This window comes from Drosophila guanche, unplaced genomic scaffold (genome assembly GCF_900245975.1).
Source record: "Drosophila guanche unplaced genomic scaffold, DGUA_6, whole genome shotgun sequence".
In the NCBI taxonomy this organism is placed as follows: Eukaryota; Metazoa; Arthropoda; class Insecta; order Diptera; family Drosophilidae; genus Drosophila; species Drosophila guanche.
Genome location: NW_022995746.1, coordinates 8,283,613 through 8,306,420, shown reverse-complemented (window position 1 = coordinate 8,306,420; position 22,808 = coordinate 8,283,613). Strand labels below are relative to the sequence as shown.

At 41.0% G+C, this 22,808-nt stretch overlaps 2 protein-coding genes across 3 annotated transcripts in view; both read right to left on the bottom strand.

Moving 5' to 3' along the window:
• LOC117582552 (putative neural-cadherin 2) overlaps positions 1 to 17,801 on the bottom strand; it is a 171,312-nt gene extending 153,511 nt beyond the window's left edge. For both annotated transcript variants that reach the window (XM_034270377.1, XM_034270379.1), the window contains exon 1: positions 16,781 to 17,801. The gene's annotated coding sequence lies outside the window, so the exon portion shown is untranslated. The remainder of the gene's footprint in view (positions 1 to 16,780) is intronic.
• A 3,835-nt stretch (positions 17,802 to 21,636) lies between these two features.
• Positions 21,637 to 22,739, bottom strand: LOC117582333 (mediator of RNA polymerase II transcription subunit 20). Its single transcript, XM_034269985.1, has one exon. The coding sequence runs from the start codon at positions 22,665 to 22,667 to the stop codon at positions 21,903 to 21,905; it is 765 nt and encodes a 254-aa protein (XP_034125876.1). The 5' UTR covers positions 22,668 to 22,739; the 3' UTR covers positions 21,637 to 21,902.
• Positions 22,740 to 22,808: the final 69 nt, after the last annotated feature.

Below are 22,808 nucleotides of genomic sequence, written 5' to 3'. Positions count from 1 at the left end.
CGCGGAAAAACTCTGCTCAGGGAATGTGTGCATGAGAGAGAGAGAGAGAGAGAGAGAGAGTAAGTGGGAGAATGAAAACAGTTTTGGCAATTTCCACAGGCCAAAATCATTGCAAGGGCGATACGTAGTCAACTTTGGCAGTAATAAAGGATGTTCTGGTAATCAATTTCAACTGAATCGAGAGAAATTCCAACTATTGGTTCCAGGAGTGGCTAAAGGGAAACCAGGAAATGCTTCAGCAACCCTTAAATCAGTTGAAAACTTTCGCTGAATACGTTTTCTGGAATGCCAATAAAATGTTTTTGTTTTAGTTGCGCCCAAATGATATTCATGTAAATGAGTTTCGGGACGCACGCCCTATCCCGCGGCAGCACAACCCCCACCATCTCTCTGACCATCTGTAATTGCCCCATGTTGCGGCGCCCATTTCCCAATGCATTCGTGTGTACTCGCACTCGCACTCGCACTTGCACATCGTGCTCGTGGGGCTGTAGTAAGCGTTTAGCAAATATAACAAACAGCCTGGGCATATATGTAGTTACTACCTTTACCTATATACACTCTTGTATGGCTTTGTGCAGGTGTGTGTGTGTGTGTGTGTGTGTCCATATGTGAGGCATGCAAATAGCAGAGCAACACAATTGCTTAGATTAGTGTCCACAGCCATGAAGTTGTTGCTGCTGCTACTTGACTTGGCAATAATTCGCTGCCAGTGTTTGGATGGCTGTTGTGTTGCCCCCGGGATTAGCCAGAGACTGGGACAGCCAGGGACAGGTGTAATTTGAAGTAGCCTTGATTCGTATCGATTCGTTTCGAATCCAATTTTGCAAGCCAAAAGACTCGAAACGAAACGTCCTCCTCAATGCCCAGGACTCATACATTATTCAGGAGCTAAAACGCTTTGAAAATCTCTCTCCCACTCCCAAAGTATATCAAAATTTCATGTGTATACAACACTTTGCGATCCCCTCCGAGCACTTGATTCCGTCGATTAAATAATATACCAATACCAGAATTTCTGATGAGTGGCAAATTTGCAGAGTCATTTGAGTGTTTAATTAATAATCGACATCGTCTGCTATTTGCACAGTTTTTGTTCAGTATTATATTTTCAATTGTTTCCCTGGCAATTAGTGATAAAAGTGTAGAGCATTATAGCACGATACGAGCGTGAATTGGTTTCCCACATGCAAGATTAATTACCAATAATTACTATATTCTTTGCTCAATACGTTTAATGAGGTGTGAAACGCCGCCACTCAGTTTTATTTGGGTTGATAAGGAAATTATGGGGGAAATACTCGTAAAATAATTGTAGGAATAGGTTCTTGGGAGTATACAATGTGTGCCCCACTTAGTGCTTATAGAACCTTATATTTTCTGGCGTCTTAAGATGTTCAAAGGTACTCAAATTCAGTCCTTGTTTGATACTTCTAAGAATGAAATTCATTCTTGAATGCACTTATTGGGAGTCACGAATAAGAAGTGATTTTTTACTAACCATCGCAATAACTCTTAAGATGTTTTCCATACAAAAGTGTAAAGGGAATATATCTGTTCCTGTGAATTTTGAAAGTGCCATAAGCTCAAGAAGTGACTGTTAAACTAGACAGATGTCCATCAAAAATGCTGATGGGCCACATGTTGCCTCTGTAGAGCCACAATCCAAGAATAACATAACGAAAAAGACAACATTTCAATGAGGAGAACTCTGTTAGCCAACAGAAGGGGCATTCAAAGAATCTTTACAGTGCTCGAAATTCGGTCGAAGGCCATCCACATACCATTAACAGAGCTGTAATCTACTTCCACACAATGTCTACAGCTGTGCGAAGTTTGAATGCCATCCACAGCGCTGTAAAAACTCATCATGAATTGCGGAAAAACCAACCAAAAACATCCATTCCCTCACCACTAATGGCTCTCAGCGGTGACATGTTAATTTCAAAGAAATGCCAGTAGAGTATCTGGCAGTAGGGAAGGGATGTGGTAATGGTTAGGGGGAAAGCCTTCTAGTTCTGCTTTGATTTCTGGACAGAATTCTCTTTAATTTTGAGCAAGAGGCTAATTTTCGTAGAATTGGATTTTGCAGCCAACAGAGACCCTTAGAGAGCTTCGCTGGAACGGAAATGATTTGGAAAATGTAAAGAGAAGCAAACCAGACCACTTTAAAGCATTGAGGGAAAATGCAGACCAGACGAAAATACAGAGGAAAGGAACAATAAATTTCAAATTATTAGAGGGGAGAGGACGGACCAGCCAGGTCACAAGCACAGTCTGAATCTTGGTCACAAGGTGCACAAAATCATTTTTACCATACAATTTATTGCTTTTGGTTCGGGGTTCTTTTCCCTCAAATATTGCCACAAACACACACACACACCAACCCACACGGGTTCGGCTGTCCCAGTCCCAGAAGTGAAGCAAAAAAGTGTTTTATAAACCTTCAATTGCTGTCAATTTATTGACAACATGTCGCCGCAGCTTCCTCTCCACTCAAAACCCTGAGGCGACAAACAAAAAAATGAGGAAAAGAAGCTGACGGGTGGAAGCTCATGTGCGGGGGAAGACAAAAGGGCTATGACCGAAATTTGTTTGCCAGCCTTGGGGCGAAAAATATGAAGAAGACGATTTCGGCTGGGATCCCTTTATGCTTTATTTTTGCGTTATATTCTGTTTGAGCTTGTGTGAGAAATGTGAACAATTTACAATAGAAATTGCTGTGTGTGCATTTGGTTGACTCGTCGGGTACGCAATCAGCGCGCGATTGCTAAAAGCATCGACAACAGCAGCAAGCGCAGAGAAATCTTCTGCCACCAGGTGATACAAAGCAACAAATGTGACCAACAATTTGTAGAAGTTTGAATTCCCTGCCCATAGTAATAGGGAAGAAAATATGTTTCCCAAAAGTTGGCCGAAGGTCGGCTTCGGACATTTGAATGCGCTTCTAGCTTTAACAAAAACAAGAAGGGACAAAATGTATTCTACATATTTTCACATACATATTTAACCACTAATACAATTGTTTTATTTTGTTTATATTTTCTACAAGTTGTTTCTGCATTCCCAGAGGTGGGATTCTTGCATGATTTACAGCCAGGAAATTCTCCATAAATTTGAACGAGTATGTTAAAGTTTTAAGCAAAGCTTACAGCTGTATTGAATATCTAGAAATTCATTTTATAAATGTTGTTAGTAACTTTAAATACCTAAACAAAGTCGTAGCTCAAAACCACATACCCTAGCTGATAGTGCATAGGAGTAAAAAAGGAAAACAAATGTTATATTTTACATTTCAATTGTTTTTTATGATTGCGACCAAAGTGCACACGTACGCCGGTTGTCAGTGCTCGATGTTGTTGCTGTCGATGTTCCTCTGGTTATCGTTTGGTTGTTGCTTTTGCCGTAGCTCTTCCTCTGCCTGTCAATTTGGGTGCCGTGCGTGTAAATTGCCGAGCAGCTGCTCGATTGACAATCTCTACTCATGTGCTAGGGCCTGCCTGTCTGCCTGTGTGCTATCAGCATTTTCGCCTGATTTTATGGGGCAATGCGTTGAAATTGAAAGTGAAAAATGCCTTTCAGGTGCTTAAGTGATGAAGTGCCAATTGCTGCTACTCACTCTCTCTCTCTCTCTCTCTCTCTCTCTCTGTTTGGCCCTTTTTGGCCCCCGTCTTCGATACTTTCCTCTTTGGATTCCCTTTTGATTGCTCTGATTTCAGTATTTTTCCTTTGTTTCAGTATTGATTTCCTGTAAATTATTATTTGTCTATGTTTTTCATCGGTTCCTGTTTGTTTCGATGGTGAAATTTGCGTGCACGCTCCGCAAAGGAGGCAACAACTTTTTATGTCCTCGCGGATATGTGGGTTAAACATGACATGCATGTGAATGGCAACACATAACCAAGGGTTAGATGTGGGTTGAAATTGGAATGGGAGTCACCAGGAACATTTAAAGATTCTTTAATTGTGCTAGGAGTTCCCTTGCTTTGGATGGATTCAGGGTATGCTATAGTTTAGTTCCGAAATGGAAAGCATAAAGCATGTAATAATGTTCAAAATTAAGGAGCAGCACTGCAGTTAAGTTCCTTCAAGTATCCCTCGAACTTCCCAAGCAATTTGTCAGCCACTCTCATTGCGAACATAACTCACTTATGCTACTTCAAATCAACAGCATAAAAATGCAAATTAAACTCCAAAGATTGAGCAAAAACGCCAACAAAAAGGCAAGTGAAATACAGACATTATCCACACAGCAATAATAAGGGACTGCAGTGGGCCAACTCCCAAAAGTACAGTTACGTCTTCACAGCCAACTACTAAATTAGGGATCCTGGCCATAAAGAAGCCCCGGAAAAATGAAGATGAAGATGGCTACAAACACATAGAACCAGTCGCAGGATAACGCAGAAGCCAGCCCGAACAACAAACAATTTTACAACTTTAGGCTCGCGCTTACATAAAAACAAATTTCTTATTTACATAAAGAAACTTTTAGGTTGCCATCCAGCAAACAAGAAAATAAAATAAAATAAAAATGTTGTATGAAAATTGTAACAAAAAAACTGAAATCAAAACAGAAACCGCAAAGCGAAAATTCTACAAGCTGCCGGGCGTTAAGGTGGCAGCTAACATTAAAAGCAACAACTAGATTTTCATATTCCGTATATTCGCCTTTTTTACTTAATTTGTTTGCTCAGAAAACAAACACACACACTTTATTTGCTTAACTGCTTAGCAGACAGAGATCTAAGAAACTTTAGCTTCACTGGGTATCAAATATTTGTTTAAATCTACAAATGTAATAAATTAGAACAGTTGGATACATTTTTTTGTAATTTTAATATATCCTACAAAAATAACTGTAGATAAACTTTGTGGTTAATGCCATAAATATATGTATATTTTGAAGCAAAAATTGATTCATTATCTACTGAGCTTTCGGCAAAATAATATATTTTTCCCCAGATATGTAAAATAAATATCAAAACAAATATTTTAAGAAAAGAAGGGTGGAAGATCCAACGATGAACGATGCCTCTCCGGCATGGCAAGGACAGCACGAAGAACACGAAAAGATAAATATACTGGTAAAAGAAACCCTTTAGGCAAATTAATTTGAGATTCATTTCGGTTATTCTTGTATAATAATTTTTTCGCTTTACTATTTGACAGTCAGGTAGCCATAGATTAAGGTTTCACCGTTTACTACATTTCATGGCCATTCTGCCCCTTTGCAGGCCGTGCGCTGTTTCTTCATGGCTAGTTTTTGCTTTTTTAAAAATGCCTTCTAAAGCTTGGTACTGCGTCCATCTCTATTCTGGAACAACCAGGCATTAGCGCTAACGATGCTTGTACATGTGTGTGTGTGTGGCTCCTGCAGGGGTGTACAAGCATCTGCCAGTAAGTGTGTGTATCTGTCAGAGTGTTTTGTATCTGTGGGTGTGTGTGTTTGCGTTGATGCCTATTCCCAGTGCAGCATTTGGTTGGTCCGTTGATTTGCTTACTGTGCCAGACGCAGACAAAAGTATATTTTGAAAGTCAAAGCGGTGGCAAATGTTGCTTTTTTCACAGTTATTTGGCCACATAACAATATTTCTCGTGTATTTTTTTGCACCGAACTGCTTTGCTTTTTGTTAGGGGCTCGTAGTGCCCATAAATATTCGGGCATTGTTTTGCTTTATTATTTTTATTGTTATTGTTTTCCCCCGCACCAGCCGGCAAAGGCCTCTTCAGAATTTATGTTGATTATTTTTATGGCGCGGTCGCTTGGCGGCCAGTCGTCGTATCAAAAACAAGAAACTAAAGCCCGGCAATATGTCAATATACCCATACGGGTATACGGCTCTTGTTCTCTGGCTGTGTTTAACGTTTAACATGACAAATGGCCACGCCCCCCGGCTTAGCGCTGGTGTTTCCAATGAATAGCAATTTATTCCCATACATATTTAAAATGGCCAACAAAAGCGGCCGTTTTACCATAAAAGTGGCGCAAAAGTTTTTGGAAAATGTTTAGCAAAAGCCGAACAGCAGTTGCAAAAATGTTGCATAAAAGAGCAGTTGCAAATTGGATGCAATAAAACGTAACATTTAAGTGCAAGTTATCAATAGATGCACATATTTTCTAAGCATTAAGTATCCATTTAATTTTCAATATTTATTCCTTTATGTTTAGTTCGCTTTGGTAAAAAATGTATATATTTCGAGCTTCATGTACATCATAAATAACCTCAAAATACTTCCAATTTAACCTTTAGTTCAAATCAGATCCACTTTGACTCAAAGCCACCACCAAATACTCTTCATTAAACGTAGACATTTCACTCGGGCCCCGACAAACGTTCTGTTTAACTCCCGGTGACGCATAAATTGTGTGAATACAACCTACATACTCGTACTCGCATAGCGCATAGCGCAGAGACACGCAGCCATGAAGATGACACATTAACAGGCATCCGCACACAATTTTGAGGTTAAGCCCCCACACGCACACACACAGAGAGAGAGAGAGAGAGAGAGAGAGAGACTGGGCTGTCGGGGTGGTTGGCATCATGGTTGGGTGCATACCAAGTTCTGTCTAAGCCAGGACCCCAGCCAGTGGCTTACCCAGCTCTCGTTCCTGTTCCTCCATTCTGCTACTTAGCGCTCCGTCCCTCAAGGCAGTGAAAAATCCTTCTCTTGGTGGCCCGAACCCCCAATGCTGAATGCTGATTCTTTTGTGCTTGGATCCTTGCGTTTGCTATTTTAGTAGCTGGCTATTAATATTTTACTTTTCCTTCTTTTCGTTTTGTTAACTTGGCTTGTTTGTTTGTTTGTTTGTTTGCTTGCCTCACTGTCTGACGCCCTAACGCCCTTTTATTGTTGTTGGCCTTCGGAGCCTGAAGATCAACAACCAGAGATGTGGCACATAGTCATTCCTTGTCCTTGTCCTTGTCCCTGTACTTTATGTCCTATTCGTTGTTGTCGTCATCGCTCCCATTAATACGCTTAACATGGGTAACATGATAAGCCAACAAGTGTGTTTGTCTAGGTTTTGACTTGATTTTCATGTGGTTTGCCCTCTCCCTTTAGAACTTAGCCTTGAATTGGCTTCACTGAAAGACTTTACCTTCCATCCTATCGCTTTCCATTTACTCTTTCATTTCGAATTGAATGCCATTTTGGTGGCATGTTAATGTTGCCAGATTTTCAATCACTGAGCTGAAATTAATTGCAGTTCATTAAAAACATTACAAACCCTCTCGACCGCACATGGAAAATCAATTAAAAGCGGCGTCAGATAACAAAACATTTGCACAGCCACCGCAAATCGTGCCCGCAAAAATATAGCACAAAAACATTTCCAAATTCTATTGCCATTCCCTCACACCCCCACCCCCCCAAAACAAGTAGCCGCACAAAAACCCAATGCTGATCGTGCCAATATTAGCACTGTTTTGTGGGTGTAAAAATGAAGTCGACCAAGGGATACTTAGCTTTTAGTTTGAATCAACTTTTGTAGGGAACAAAGGCTGCTTTGAAGATAATCTTTCTTTAGAGTATGAGATGGTAGCATTTAAGATTCTTCTCCAATTCTTTTTATGTACATAAGTGCATGCTTTCAGTGCATACCCATAATACCTTCTAAAACGAAAGAAGGGCAGCAATAAAATATACATTCACAAGCTGCATTTATGTCCCCAACAGATAGTAGAGCAAAAACCATTTGCACTTGTTTGCCTTTTGGGTAATACACATATTATAAATATATACAAGTGCCAGTATATAAATATATGTATCATCTGTATGTATCCACAGGTACAGCGGTTCCATGGAGGAATGTTGTTTGTATGTAGAGATTATCCCCAGTCCCAGACAGACAAACGACAGAACCAACACAGCATCCGTACAACAAAAAGCAGCGAACAAAGAATGGGACAAATTTGCATTTGACGCGCGTGTTCCTCAGCACACACAGACAGGCGGAAAATGCAGACCTTTGCAGGGCTTTTGCAGGAAAACCAAATTGAAAAAAAAAACACCAGAGAAATACAATTCACATGCATCTGAAGTGCATAAAAATTGCATTCGCCTAAGTAAAACAACGAATATGAAAAGCGAACATGTGTTAAATCTTTAATGAGTCAGCGGGAGATTAAAATAAGGTAAGTCCCAAAACTATGAATTTACCTTGACAACTTTTAAGAACCGGAAAAGCACCGACTCGACTTTAACTAAGCATCCACCTCATAAAGGGAAAACGAAGGGAAATGATTTTATTATCTCTCTCGTGCCGGCATTCATCAGATTCAGAATCAAGGACACCTGAGTTTGACACACTTTCACTTTAAGCCAGTTGTAAAAGCGAGAAATTCACAGGATTAAGAGCCGTAATCCGACGCCTCCTCCATCCGTGCACCACCGCCCCTAACCACCATTCCGGTTGGAGCGAACACAGTCCACTTGTGCATCGGAGCGTTTTGCCAGCGACTTAACAACATTTCGCATTCTGCCCCACTGTCATCAGCCGTTGTTGCAGAGATGCCTTTGCCTCTGTTTCAGATGCATCTGCAACGGCTGTCGGTGTTTCCGTTCCCATCGCTGGGGAGCGAGGAACCGAGGAAACGTTTGCGTAATCTTGTTAGATAATTACCGTGTAGGGGCTCTGTGGTTTCACTATCTGTGTGCTCTGCTCTGTCCCTATGTGTTTGGCGGTCCAGGTCGGTAGGCCATTTCAATTGCCGTGCCATGCTACTCATAGGCAGTCATCCAAACAGCTGCCATTCTGCTTCAGAATCTGTGGCACCGCCCCAGTTTTTAGAGCCAACTCGACTGTCTCTGGCAGAGCGAACTCTCTTTAAAGCTACAAGCCCAGTCAGGGAAGCATAAAGTTAAAATTGAAATGATACTCGCACGAAATAAAAATAAATGTATTATCTAAAATACCGGAAATGATTTTCCAGCCGGATATCCATTTCGTAATCAATTTTAAAGCTCGCAAACACTACGAATACGAGCTTTAAATACACATGTACAATGTGTGCAAACATATGTATGTACATATATGTATATGTATATGTATGTAGTTGCTATGTATGCACGTAATGTTGCGTCATGAATAAAACAGAAAATTGTGTTATCTTCAATTTGAATACAAATGGTTTGCAATCAAACATACAAAAACCAATTATGAGCAAATGTTTGAGGTTCAATACAGACAGCCTATAATCACCATTTTGCATGAATTTAACTAAAAATTCATTTATTTATTGGCCGATTGAGTTGTCATTTTGTTTTTCAAAGTCATTTATTCCCATTATGAAGTGGGGGTTTGCTTGTATTTTTATTTAAAGACCCATTATATGGTCATCAACTGTTGCGTTTTTGTATACATTCATTTATGCGAAATGAGCAAAAGAAACATCAGACCAAGTGATTGCCGATGATTCGGTGGGAATGAGGAAATAGGCCGACTTTCTGATTAAGAGGCATACATTGCGTTTCTGCTCCATCGATTGGAAAACAATTATCACAATTATGAGAGAAAAAACTGTAGAAATTCGAAATAAATATTCTGTGAGGGTCACACACTTAATTTGTGTATTGTTTATTTTTTTTTTCTCTGGGAAACAGTTTTTGCTCCCTCTAGGCTCAGTTTTCCACTTACTTTTCGCGCTGCGCTGCCAATTTACATAATATAAATTGCAATTATCTTTAATGCGCTTATCTCTGGACCATTGCTCTCTACAATAACGAGAGAGTTCAAATTAAAAACTTTTAAATCTTAGTAATTTTTTTCTAAATCGAATTGCGATTTATTCTATTTCGTTTTGAATCTGGGGTCGGCTCTTGTTTTTACTATCGTTCATAAGTAATCCTCCTGCATAACAAAGCGCAGGCACATATATTATATCGAGTTTTGTAATGCATAGATTTTAGTTACCATCAGAGCGATGACATTAACTGCTTCGACCTCGTCACTCCAGTTAAACATTTCGATCATATAAATGTAACAACAAAGGCATAAATTTAAGTATAAAATAAATCCCAAAATGAACATATTGAAGACTCTGAATTTGGATGAGCTGTATGGCTCTGCAAACTAGATACATTTTTTAAATAAAAAATAGATATAAGAAGTGGAAATTATTCAGAAAGTTTCAGCAGCGTTCCGGCACTTAATAAATTGGCAATCAAATCGTTCACCTTAAGGAATGGCACAGAGCATCTCTCCAGCATTGCCAACAATTATTTCTCCACAAATACAAATTCAATTTAAACATTTCATTCATTTGCAATTATTTACTTTTATCAAATTAATAAATAAATTCATTTTAAAGTGCTTCGGAGTTGCAGTAGCCAGTGTTTATTTCATTTGCAGTTTCAAATAGCAGACTAAAACTTTTCATTTGCTTACATTTACAATTTTAATAGTTTTTCAATTTTTCATTGAATTTGTATGACTTTCCCGGGACTCCCTCTCACACCCTTACAACTTTTGACGAGCAGGAAGTGATGGCAGGGCTGCCTGCCGTTGGACGTTGCCAGAGCCTGGCCGCATAAATATTTTAGATATTGCACGCCAGACATTGCTGTCACAATGGCAAAACCCCTGTATACCCAGTAGCAGAGGGGAACCAACCGTATCCCTCCATACCCACTGCCAGGAGAATGGCCACTGGCACAGTGGCAGCAGCTGCATATTTCGAAGGCCTAAGCGGCAAGCTGTTCATCCGGCTGGCGCTTGATTGTTAGCAGCTCCATGGCGTCCGTGTCGCCTTATGCCTAGTTGGCCAAGTTGGCAGCCTGGAACTGCAATGTTGACGCTGCTGTTGCATGGCAGCATAAAGGAGAGGAGAGGAGAGGTCCTGAAAAAATATATCCTTGATGCGGGCTGCAGCCTGGCTGCTACTCCTGTGTCCTCAACATTGTTTTATAAATTGTTGCTGGTGCTGCTGCCCTTCTGTCTACCGCCCCGTATGCCGCAAAAGCTACCAGCGACACCATGATTGGGGCCTTTGGTATTAATTTGTTGCCTGCACCAAAAGTGCTTAATAAATATTTTAATTAAGAAGAAGCACAGGAAACTACCAGGTCAAAGCAGGAGCTGCAGCAAGTTTCGATGCGGTTGGATCAAATTTGAGTGTCATGCAGGTCTTGAGGCTGAGCATGAGCATGAGTATGAGATGGTGATGGAGTGGCAATATTTGGCCCGACTAATGACACACACGCACCCAAGGGTTACGAGTGGGTCATAAATGCCTTTGATGGATAAATGATATTAAAAATAGGAGAACGAAAATGAAACAGGACGATGGAAGTTGATAAAAGAAATTCTGCAAAACAAAATTTTATTACACAAAATTTGCAATTGGTTCTTTAAAGCTGGGAACTTTTGTCTCATAAATGACTACAAGAATTCATAAAATTTATAAAAGAAAAATAGTTTATAGCTCATTAATATTTAATTAATTTTTGATGACTGTTTGAAGTTTATTTTAATCCAATAAACCAACTTTTGTCTTCAAAGGTTTGCTTTAGGACGTGATTGAATAACTTTTCAGAGATTATAAATTTTGATTTAATGAATCCAAAATTTGAATTTTAGTTTTGCCAAACGCTTAAATCCAAAGCGAAAGTTTCCGCATGAAGTTGTCCAAAAATGTTCTGAAAGTTCAAGTCTAGTCGAAAATTGCATAAACTCATTTGTATAATGCACACGCTTCCCTCTATCATCCAATGACTGTTGTAGACCCAGACGCATAACCAGAACCTGCACCATTACCATTCCCAGCTCCAGCTCCAGCGACAACTCCTTCATCCCACTCCTTTCGAGGTCTCCCGCTCATCTGCATATGCATCGGATGATGGCGCTGAAAACTACGAGTCGAAAATGTGACCTGCCCAACCTCCATGTCGGTGCTGGATGCGTAGGGGTACGATTCGGCTGGGATGGGTTAAGAGGAGATGCTGAAAGCAGTGGCATGCCCTGGCCTTGGGCGACATTTAGCACTCGCCACGTAGTGCGGCCACGCCTTTTCTCTACGGGCCGGGGCACGGAACATGGCGGAGCTTAACTGTGACACATTTTACACATAATTTTCAACACCTAAATCCGCAAGTTAGTGCCAACCATCAGATTTTGCACACGTTAACGCAAACATAAAGCGTTGGATTTTGAATTTCAGGATTGCTGCTGTAGCCAGCTCAGGGGTTTTGTAGGAAGACCATCATAAAGGAGCAGCAGCTGAACGAGGAGCCCTCAGTTCGGTGCATTTTAAAGCAGCCAAGAAGCAGTGCAGTCCGGGATGAGCTAGCCAGCCACGGGATAGAACCGAAATGCAAAATTTCCTGTGCACAACAAAGACTGGCAACAGATTCAAAGGAAAGTGGTGCTTACTGGAAAATTACGTGTCCTGTCTGATGCGGTTTGTTTATATCCAAAGTATGGCCAGACAAAAGGGTAGTAGCGACAGGGAGTTGGGTAGCATAAATGATCAAAATAAGATTCTGTTAGATTCTATAGAATCTGAAGATGGTGAAAACAAAAACTGTTGCACTGTTTATCATAATTGTCAGTTATTTCACAGAGAGAAAAGCTAGGTACTACGTTCCCATTAAGAAGATGTTGCTGCACTGAACATATGTTATGCCATAGGTAGATAGCCATAGATATGCAATAGATTTTTGACCCTTGAGTGGATTTGAATAATTTTGAACATTTTATAAGTTGATACATAAAACAAAAAATGCTGTGGTACTTCAGTTGTAAAATTTCTCAAATCATAAAATATTTTACATAATAAAAAGTCGTGTTCTTTTTCTGAAATGTAAAAATAATTCTAAATAAATTTATAATTTTCTGTGCCATAATTCCCTGAATTTTCCCGATCCCTGTGTCCTTCTCCCCGTTGCATATGATGATTTATCAGGATGTGAGAGCTCCGTCCTGGAAATGTTGTACACATCTGGCTATATGATTTACATATCAAGCCGACCGACGGACCGACCGTCAACACAGTTGTTGTTGTTTCTCCTGGAGTTTCTGGACCGTCCATCACGTGACGTTCCCTGTTTGTTTTAAGCAAAAGTTTTCATGGGCCACAGAAGATGGTGAGGGATGGGACACAGAGCGGAGATGGAACCCCAGCAACTTGAAGCGGAAATTAATAAAAACAAAAAATGTTGCCAGCACCAGGGGAGGGAAAAGAAAAACAGGAAAATATACAAAATCATAAAAAAGAAAGGGGGAAAATTAATATGCAACATTCTGATGCATGTACGTGTGGCATATGTTGCATGTATGTATATGTAAATGTCAGGCGGGGGGACGGACCGTCCACAAAAAGAGAATCCGTAATGTTGTTTTATTTAAATTTGCGGCATATCCTTGGGCTTGTCTTTTGTTACCCCCCAAACGCATCTATAAACAGGGTTTAAATAATCAAATGATTGCGTGATTTGGCATAAGTTGGCATTTATTATTCGCTGTAGAAAACTTCACTCCTTCGAGTCCCCTGCCACAATATTTTGCCAATCAATGGCGACCCGGAAGGGAATCGCCCAGAGAACGATGAGTGCCAATAAGAGCACTTTTCCATCAACTACAAAACTGCTTACATACATATAAAATATGTTTGTATACAGTAAAGAACAGGCTGGCAGATCGAAGCGAATCGTGTACTGCCTCCCACTTCGAGGCCAATCTACAACAGGCTTCCATTTCGCAGCCAACCTCAGCAGAACGCAGCCTCCTAGAGCCACCCACGTCGAAGCCATTCCTGAACAGTCTGCCACGTCGAACCGAATCCGATTCAGTCGCTCTGGATCTGGTTGGGTCTGTTCTGGCATAAAGATAGCATGGCCCCAAGGACTCGGCGGGGCAGGCAACACTTTGTACAAGTTTTCAATAAGCTTTGGTATATCGAAGGAGCAGTTTGTGGATGCGCAACGGAAATGCATAAACATTCATAAGAATTTCCTTTGAAAACATGTAAAACATAATTTGTATGCCCTCGGTCGGAAACGGAAGGCAGCGGCAGAGTAACAAGTAAAGTCAATTGAAGTTATTTGCCAAATGAATTTTAATTAAATGAATGAAGAAATCTTTGGGGAATAGTTTAAAAGTTCTATGATTTAATGGAGCATGGGGAATAAGTCTTGAGGTTAAAATATTAAAAATATTAAAAATAACACTTAAAATTACTTTCGACCATTTAAAGTTCTTTTTTTTATATTTATTCAACCGCTCAGAACGTTTTTTCTCCACCCAAATAGTCTACAAATGAATGCTTATCCCTGAAGGATTTCCCCTGCCTAATGTCACCATAACTCAATGGGAACCTATTGAATCAGAGCAAATTAACATGCATATATCTGTGCGAGGGCAATGCCGATGCTCGTGTTGGGCCCACGAGGACACATGTCCCCTATTGGCGTTGTTTTAGCCCCCAAGAACCCAGGCCCCTGAAGCAGAGCAGAAAGGACAGACAGACAGCAGTCCGTTTGTGCCGTTTGGCATACAAAATAAGCATAAACAAATTCGATAACAAATGGTTTGGAATCGAAGCAACGCCCACGATATATATATACATATACATATCTATACAGAAAGAAGGAGAGCTGCGGGAAAGAGAGAGAAAAATTGAAGGACTCTGGCGAATTTAGGAATAAATGACATATTGTCATGGGGCAGCGCAAAATAGAGTAAGAAATACACAGAAGGAAAAGCAGGAATATTTTTTTGGATTTATATTTTTATTTCTGTTGAAGAAAAAGTTTCCAACTCGCAGAACGAACATTGAAAATATAATTTTATTTCAATTCAATATTTCCAGGCATTGTTCCTCTTTTTCTCAGTGTAAAGAAAACATATGGTGGCCAGTCTGATGTGAGGTCTTGTTTGCATTTGTATTTGTTTAACGTAAATATAAAATTTATTATCTGGCGAAGCGCATAAATTAGCCAAACAAGGAATCAGAACCAGAAGTAAATTGAGACCAGAAAACCACGTTCCTCCCACTCTCTTGGATAGATCAAGTTGATGATGATAACAAATGAAATCAAATGAGTGGAATGCTGGATACTACGAATATATGGCAAGCAAAACACGATGAACTGATGTGGGTGGAGCAGGGAAATCTCTGAGCAAGAGTCATCAATTGTGGACAGTTCAATTTGTGACTTTTCAACTAGATTAATGAACAAACATGGAAATGAGGGTCTAGATAATTCATTTTAGAATTGTACAGTAAACTAAATGAAGCTACACATGGATAAAGAAGCAAAGAAGTATTTCATTTGCAGTGTCAATTAAAATCATGAAGGAATAAGAAATAATTGAGAAGCCTGCGTGGCTGATAACATTTTGTATCCCATTTTGAATATACAAATAATAACTCATTAAGAAGGAACTCCTACAGCTAGAATCCCCCTTTAACTTTGCATTAATTATGGCTTTAAATAAATTTCAAATTTCGTAGCACTCAGTGAAATCTGGAGGGCCCTCGGGCGCTATCATTTCATTGCGTTCACACTTAACCGAGAGCGAGCTAATTAGTTGTCTTGTGTTTGACAGAGACAAGTGTTGATTTTCCCAAAACTCACATACACACACACACAAACACACACACTCCGTTAATTAACACATTTTCACCGGAACTCTGGACCCTAGGACCTGGCTTAAGTCTTAGCAAGTAATTTCCTTCCTTTTTGTTTTGTTTTTTTGGGCCTGGCCAAACCGCAGCTAAGGGGCAACTAGCATGCAGCCTGACTGGCTTTCGCCGTGTTTTCTCCATAACTTTTCGGAGCCAAAGCCGCTGCCAAGGCTAAGGACTAGTAGTGTATGCAAAGCCACAACAAAAAACTCTGGCGAAAAAAAACTGGTAAATTTGACAAAACAAAATCCATGGCAACATGACCAGCAGGCAAAAGGCAGGCAAGAGTAACGAAAAGTTTGGCCAAAAAACCGCCCAAAACTTTCAAGATTCCCAACTGCAACACTTCAAATGTGTTTGTTGAAAGACACACGCACACACACACACACACACACACACACAGATACACACATGCACCCAAGTTCCATCTAAGCCATTGTGCACATCCTGCATATCCTGCCTGTTTACCAAATGAGTTTTGTCCCAGTTTGTTTAATGCCTTGGGCCGCAAAATTTATGATGACAGAAGTACGAGAGGGGAAGGGAACAGACAGAGATGTGCATCTATCCGGAGACTTTTCATGGTGTAATGGACAGATAACTGCTGCCTAATTGTTGTGACATTTAAATGAAACGATTGGAGCGGTTAGTAGGAGGCAAAGACTGGGGCAACCATCAGGAGAAGTAAGGGTTGCAGCAGAAGTTGATCTGAGGACGACCATGAAAGTTTCTTGGGCATTTAATCTGTTCTCGATTCATGGAGTTTTATTTTAGTTTGTGGCTTGTGCATAAATTTCGATGGCCGAACGGATTTCAAAAGTTTAATTGCCAGTTGACCTCTTAATTGTGAAATTGTGTGGAAAGTTCGAGCTGAAAATAGCGATTGATGGGGCGAAGCATGGAAATTAAGCACATTTATTTAGGCAAACTTAATTGTTTATTTAGTCTGGAAGTTAATTGAATTATTTAAGCATTGATATTATTATTTACTCTTTAATTTTGTATGTGATTTTATTTACAATTAGAACAACAATTTACAGCAAATATTACATGCTTAAACACTTCCCCCCTTCACACATACATACATGCATACATAAGTACAAGCATATCAGTAAAGAAAAACCGAAATACATAATTCTCCTACTTACCGAAAATATTGTCCCGTTAGTTTTGCTTGCGTGCTGCCTTTTTGCTGCGCTGCACATAAAGTTCGCTCTGACAATCTGAAAAGAGAGAAGAAAGACAGCGCACGACGACTTCGACGACGGAACCCGCACCGAAACCGCAAACCGAAAACGAAACGGACGAAATTTCCAATAAGAGCGCACATTTTGGGCATATTAATTGAAGGTATTGAAGGCATAAGTGGACGTAAGTTCGTGTGAACACACAAGATGAGAGAGAGTCAGATCAGCAGATTTGCAATTCCTCACCCTATCACTCACATCACTTGGAACGCACGTTCCTTTTTCACTCTCTTTCTTCACTGCGCTATTTTATGCTGGAGGGGTAAAGGGAAAAACGAAGCGACTTTTTTGCAACATTTTCGCACACACACACTTTGTTGGAACTAAGGCAATGACTTTCACATGAAAAAAAATAATTTGCGCACAGTTTAATATGCTGATTTAGATAATGACTTTCATACATTGCCAAGCTGACATTTTATACCATTTTGTGGCTTTCTTCGCCAACAAATTAGACCACATCACTTCACTTTTCTTCCAAGCTGCCATTTTTCGCCATATCGCCATATTCGCCTTGTTGCCATTTTCGCCTTTTTGCCAATTCGCCGCCGCCACTGCTGCCTTGGGGAAAACACAATTTCTTGCACTAAACACACACTTGTTTGTTAATTTTCAGTTAATCACAACATCATACACTGCACATCTCTTCACTACACTGCACTACACATCACTTTCACTTTCCTGCCAAGCTGCCATTTTTCGCCATATCGCCATATTCGCCAAGCTACCATGTTCGCCTTTTTGCCATATCGCCAACGCCGCAGCCGCTCTGGAACCAACACATTTTCTGCACTAAACACTATACTTTCACTTACACTTTCACTTAAACTTACACTTTCACTACACAACTGCACCTCACTTTACTTATTTGATTTATTTCCCGAGATTCCCGATTTTACGGATATAAACGCGGAGACGTCGTGACCCGGCACCGGTTGAAATTTAAGAGAGGGAGCGTGGCGAAGATGCGTGGGCTGCTTAGCGCATTTCATGGCAAGGTGTTGACTTACAAGGTGACATCTTGACCAAAGTGGGCGTCTTCCGCAGCGTAAGCCGTCACCTTGTTAGCAATGCACCTTGTGATGCTGTTCTTATGTTGCTCTCTCGTACTCTCGCACTCTCCTCTCTAATCTTTCGGTTCTTATTGTCATGTACAGTTCTACGATCTTTTGCTAATTGCTTGCATATTGGGAATCGACTCTCATTGAAATCACTGCCCCTTCAACTCTCCCTCTCCTCAAGCAATACGTGATCAAACGAGTGTGTGTGTGTGTGTGTTTATGTCTCCTCTTGATGGCGATAAGATAATGTGAGGGTTACAGCGCAGTGTAGGCGAGTGCAGCGCTGCCGGCGTTGTTCGATAATATTCCATGCTCCGCTTCTCTCCTCACCCCCCCTGATGTAATGCAAAAGATCGAACTTTTCGGCTGTGGCTTGGTCACCTGTGTGTGGGAGTGAGATGGAGGAGTTGATGAGAGGTTAAACCGTGTGGCGCTGACGGCTTTGTTCGAGAACATTCCATAATTTTTTTCTTGCATTGATAAAAGAATTTGGAAAATATAATGTCAACATAAAGTTGCCAAGACAAATAGTCGGACGACATTCGCTCAAACTACGAGGAGGAGGAGGAGATATGGAAATATAGAACACGTGGAAAACTAATAATACGATTCATGTAAAATGACAATAAGACCTTTAAAAATTATGTTTGCAATTCCCTTTATATTTCAATTGACAACAATTCAATTTGACGGTAAAATTAAATCCGTTAATGGCCAAACATTTTGCGGTCATTTATTGTACTAGCATGATGCTCATATTAAACATTTGAAGTGACAATTTCCGTGTATGAGTGGCACTGCCGGTGCACCTGTTGCCCGGAACTAGATAGATATATTTTGCGCACATGAGGTGCATAATTTTCATTTCATTTAGCTGTTAATTCAATTTTATATCTCACATTTTACGAGTGCCACCCGTTTAGGGCTGGGGCTCACACAATTTATTGAATGGCGCACGTAAATTAACCCAGAAACGTTTTCGTGCATAAAATGCCAAAAATTTAACTAAAATTATGCACCTTTTGTGTGTGAGTCACCGCGTTCCCGGGAAACAAATAAGTGCAGGACCCGGCAAAAAAGAGGCACACTGTACGCGAAATGAGGGGGGAGGGAACGGCGTCCTCTATCTGCACTGCCTGTTCGGTGCGCAGGAATGCATAAAGCGCTGATTGCAGCATGTCCTTTCCTCCCCATCCTGCCTCTGCGAACGTGCCTGGGTTTACACGCAAATAAATACACGAACAGCAACAACAAAAACCCGGGCTCTATGGGGTTAAGCAGCTGAAAAAGGCAAAAAAAACGAAGTTGTTAAACGGAACGAAAGAAGATGCTGAAAGGAAAAAATATGCAACGCGACTGCCAAAACAAAAATGCAATTTATTTGCAAACTCAACTAAAAAAAAACCTAAAAAATAAAAACCATGGGAAGCATACGAAAAGGCTTTTTTGTACATAACACATAATTTTGTCACGTGACTGAAGAGCGACAACAGCGGTCGCCAGGTGGCGCTAGGCCAGAGCGACAGAACGGAAACAGGAAACGCGGCTGACAGCAAACTCTGCCTGACAGCGGAATGAGCATGGGGCGTGTGGTGCGGGGCCAGGCGCAGCTGCCATCGCATTATCTGCATTTTGTGGATTCTACCAGCTCATCCGCATTATGCCTGAGATATTCCACAAGTTCTTATTGTTGCTCACCTTGAACTAAAGGCAAAACAAAAGTGCGATAAGTCGGACTTGCTTTTTAAACAGAAAGTACATCTGGGGTAGCGTTGCTCCCCCTTGCAGATCGCAGCTCCATGACAGTAACACAGATAGACGTACAGGAAATCCAGAGAGACTATCACTAGAAGGAGGTCCATTAAACAGACTTACATACTAGTAATTGAATGCAAATAAATGCATATAAAACAATTATAAAATAAATGAAAACAAAGTTGAATTGTCAAAGAATCAAATGTAAGTTAAGGTTTATCCATTTACCACACATTTACCCAAGTGCCAGCCAAAGTACAAACGCATGCCAATGAAAATCATTAGGTTGAATGTCAAAACCCTTTTGCTGTTATTTGAATGGAATCTGACGACATTGGCCCCCCTCACAGCAATTCAAAGTCAAAGTCAAAGCCAATATGACAAAGGCCAAAGACCGGCCACTAAGTCAGAATTCATGCATTAGGCAAAGCTGATTAATCACATTTGAAGGGCCAACAATTATGGCAAGTGTAGAGGGAGAAGGCTAAGGCTCTTCCTCCTCGGGAATTTGGGTTGGGTTCTGTCTTGTCCCAATGCAAATGTCACATTGGCCTTATATTTTAATTAATTTCTAATCCTTGCTCATTGACGGCGACTGCAATTAGATGCTCGATGCTTGATGCTCCGATGTCGGATGCCTGATGGTCGACATGGATTACAAGGATAACCATTTGGCCCGTACAACTGCCAAGCAGAGAAACATACACATACGTTCGTGTGAATAAGGGAATTATCCAACCATCAACTGCAAATTAGACATTTGCAATTTAATCGTCAATTGAAGTTTAGCGGTCGACATGAGGGCGTTCCCTGGATCCTGTGTTTGATAATTCAGCCCAAAAGGGAGTGAGGAATATGCCCAAGGGTATATTCCATTTAGCCATTTTCAAAGCCACAAGCATTCAACATTAAATGTGGAATATTTGCCCAGCTGATAATCAAACTTTGTGGTAGCGAAAATCGTTTGTGGGTGGGCAGGATGTGCTTTGAAGTATGTCGGGCAGGGAGATAGATAGATTTTGTCACAAAATTCACCAGAGAATTTGTTCCACATTTTCTACAACTTCCATTTGCATCAATTAACCAAAAGCTGAGGGAATTTATTTGCCACAACTTCTCCCTAAAGTGTACACCTATCCTTTCTGACTATCCAACCACAAGTACACTTTTATCCCCCTCCCTGCCAATATCCGACTGCCATTTGAGACATCATAAATTATTTATTGCCAACAGCTAAATGCCACAATCTCAGGCAAAACACTAAAAGATATCGGCTGGAAAATGAAGAAATATGCTAAATGTATTAACAAGCTGCCACGCCCACCTCTTCCAGAGCTGAGGCCCGCCCTGATTTGTGTGTTCTGTGTGGCGGAAATTTATCTGCCCCAGAAATAGACATCGCCTCCCATTCGGATGGGCGGGTGCTCCTCTTCAGGAGCAGGCACTTTACACACAAATTGTGTTAATTTGCATATTGGAAACTTTTGCCTAATTGAACATAATGCCACTTAATTAAAGTTAAGACAAGTTTTTGACGGTAAGATGGTCTTGAGCGGTGGGCTCGGGGGCGTTCGCTGGTTTCTTGGCAACTAAAAGTATGGCCAACATTTATGGCAGTTTGTTGTTGAAATTTACGGCAATTAGTTTAATATGAGCAGATTATGAGGGACGGACGCAGGCGCAATCCTTTCGGCAAAAAGCAAATTAATTTTTCTCGGCCTTCCAGACACACACACACACACACACACACACACACACACACACACACACACACAGAGAGACCAACAGTTATGTGAACTTGAATATTTAATGCCTGTTTCGTCGTTTGCCTTTTGGCTGGCTAATTATGTGTGCCTTAAATATTTATTAACCATTAAGCGAAACAACTAATTGAATAGGAAGATAGGTAGATACTTTTTTCAGTGATTATAAGCAGAGCAATAGATTATCATGGATCATATTTGGGACCCTTTAATTTGAAGTACACTCCGCGAATGCTCCTGGAGTGCCTCATTAACATTCACTTGAATGAGGATGTTGATTAATTTCTAATATACATAACTATTGTGTTGAAAATATACATTATAAAGTATTACTAAGTAGTTGTTTCTCTGTTCAATGCATCGTGCATCGTGGGGCCATCGGTTCAATCAGTCAGTTTCCAGTGTAACTGCAGGCGCATCGGGCGGCTCCAGCTTGACCTCGCATCAGGGTCGAATCATGCCAAGGCCCCCAGCCGCACCCATCACCGGCGAGGGGGACATGTGGACGGGCTGTTGCTGTTGTCCTCCCAGTCCTCCATGCATGGACACATGCTTCCGGTAGTTGGTGAACTGCTCAAGATACTGCTTCACCGTGTCCGTGGGCTCGTACATGTCGTTGTGCTTGGCATGCATCTGTTGCTGGCCCATAGGCGTCATGATGGTCTGTGGGGCAAAGTAAGAGGGGAAATCCTTGCCCACATTGATGTTGAGGAAACCCTGCAGCATCTCGCGTATCATCTCCCAGCAGTAGGCCAGTATCATGCAGGACTTGTACTCGATCTCGATGAGGATGCCCTTGAAGTGCTCCATCATGGTGACGGATCCGAGCTTGATCACAAAGTCGCCGTACTCAAACCGGGCGCCACGTGACTCAATCTTTGTCTGCTTCTTGGAGGTGAATGTGTTGGTCATTTTGAGCATCAGCAGATCGAATATGCTGTCGGCCACCAGGCTGACCTGCTTCCCCGTCCCACTGTCCATGATTGAAAATGTCGACGCGGGATACTCGGAGTTGTGCAGCACATGCACCGCCCTTCCCGGTGTACCATTGTGCGGCTGCGGGCTCGATATGAAGGTCTCGCAGTCGACCAGGAATTGGCCGGCATGCGTAGCGCCAAGCGACAGCAGACGCTTGCTCAGATAATCGATGATATGGGCTCCAGATTTATTTTCGGGCATAGGATACGGTTGTAGCACAGTCACGCCCATAGCAACGGGGTTTCCAGAGTTTTGCTTATTTATTTTTATTTGCAAAATTGTTATTGTCCAAGATGCAGGGTGACCGCGGAATTATCGATCAAATATACCGTCGGAACCTTAAAAATATACCAAAATACACCTTCTCATTTT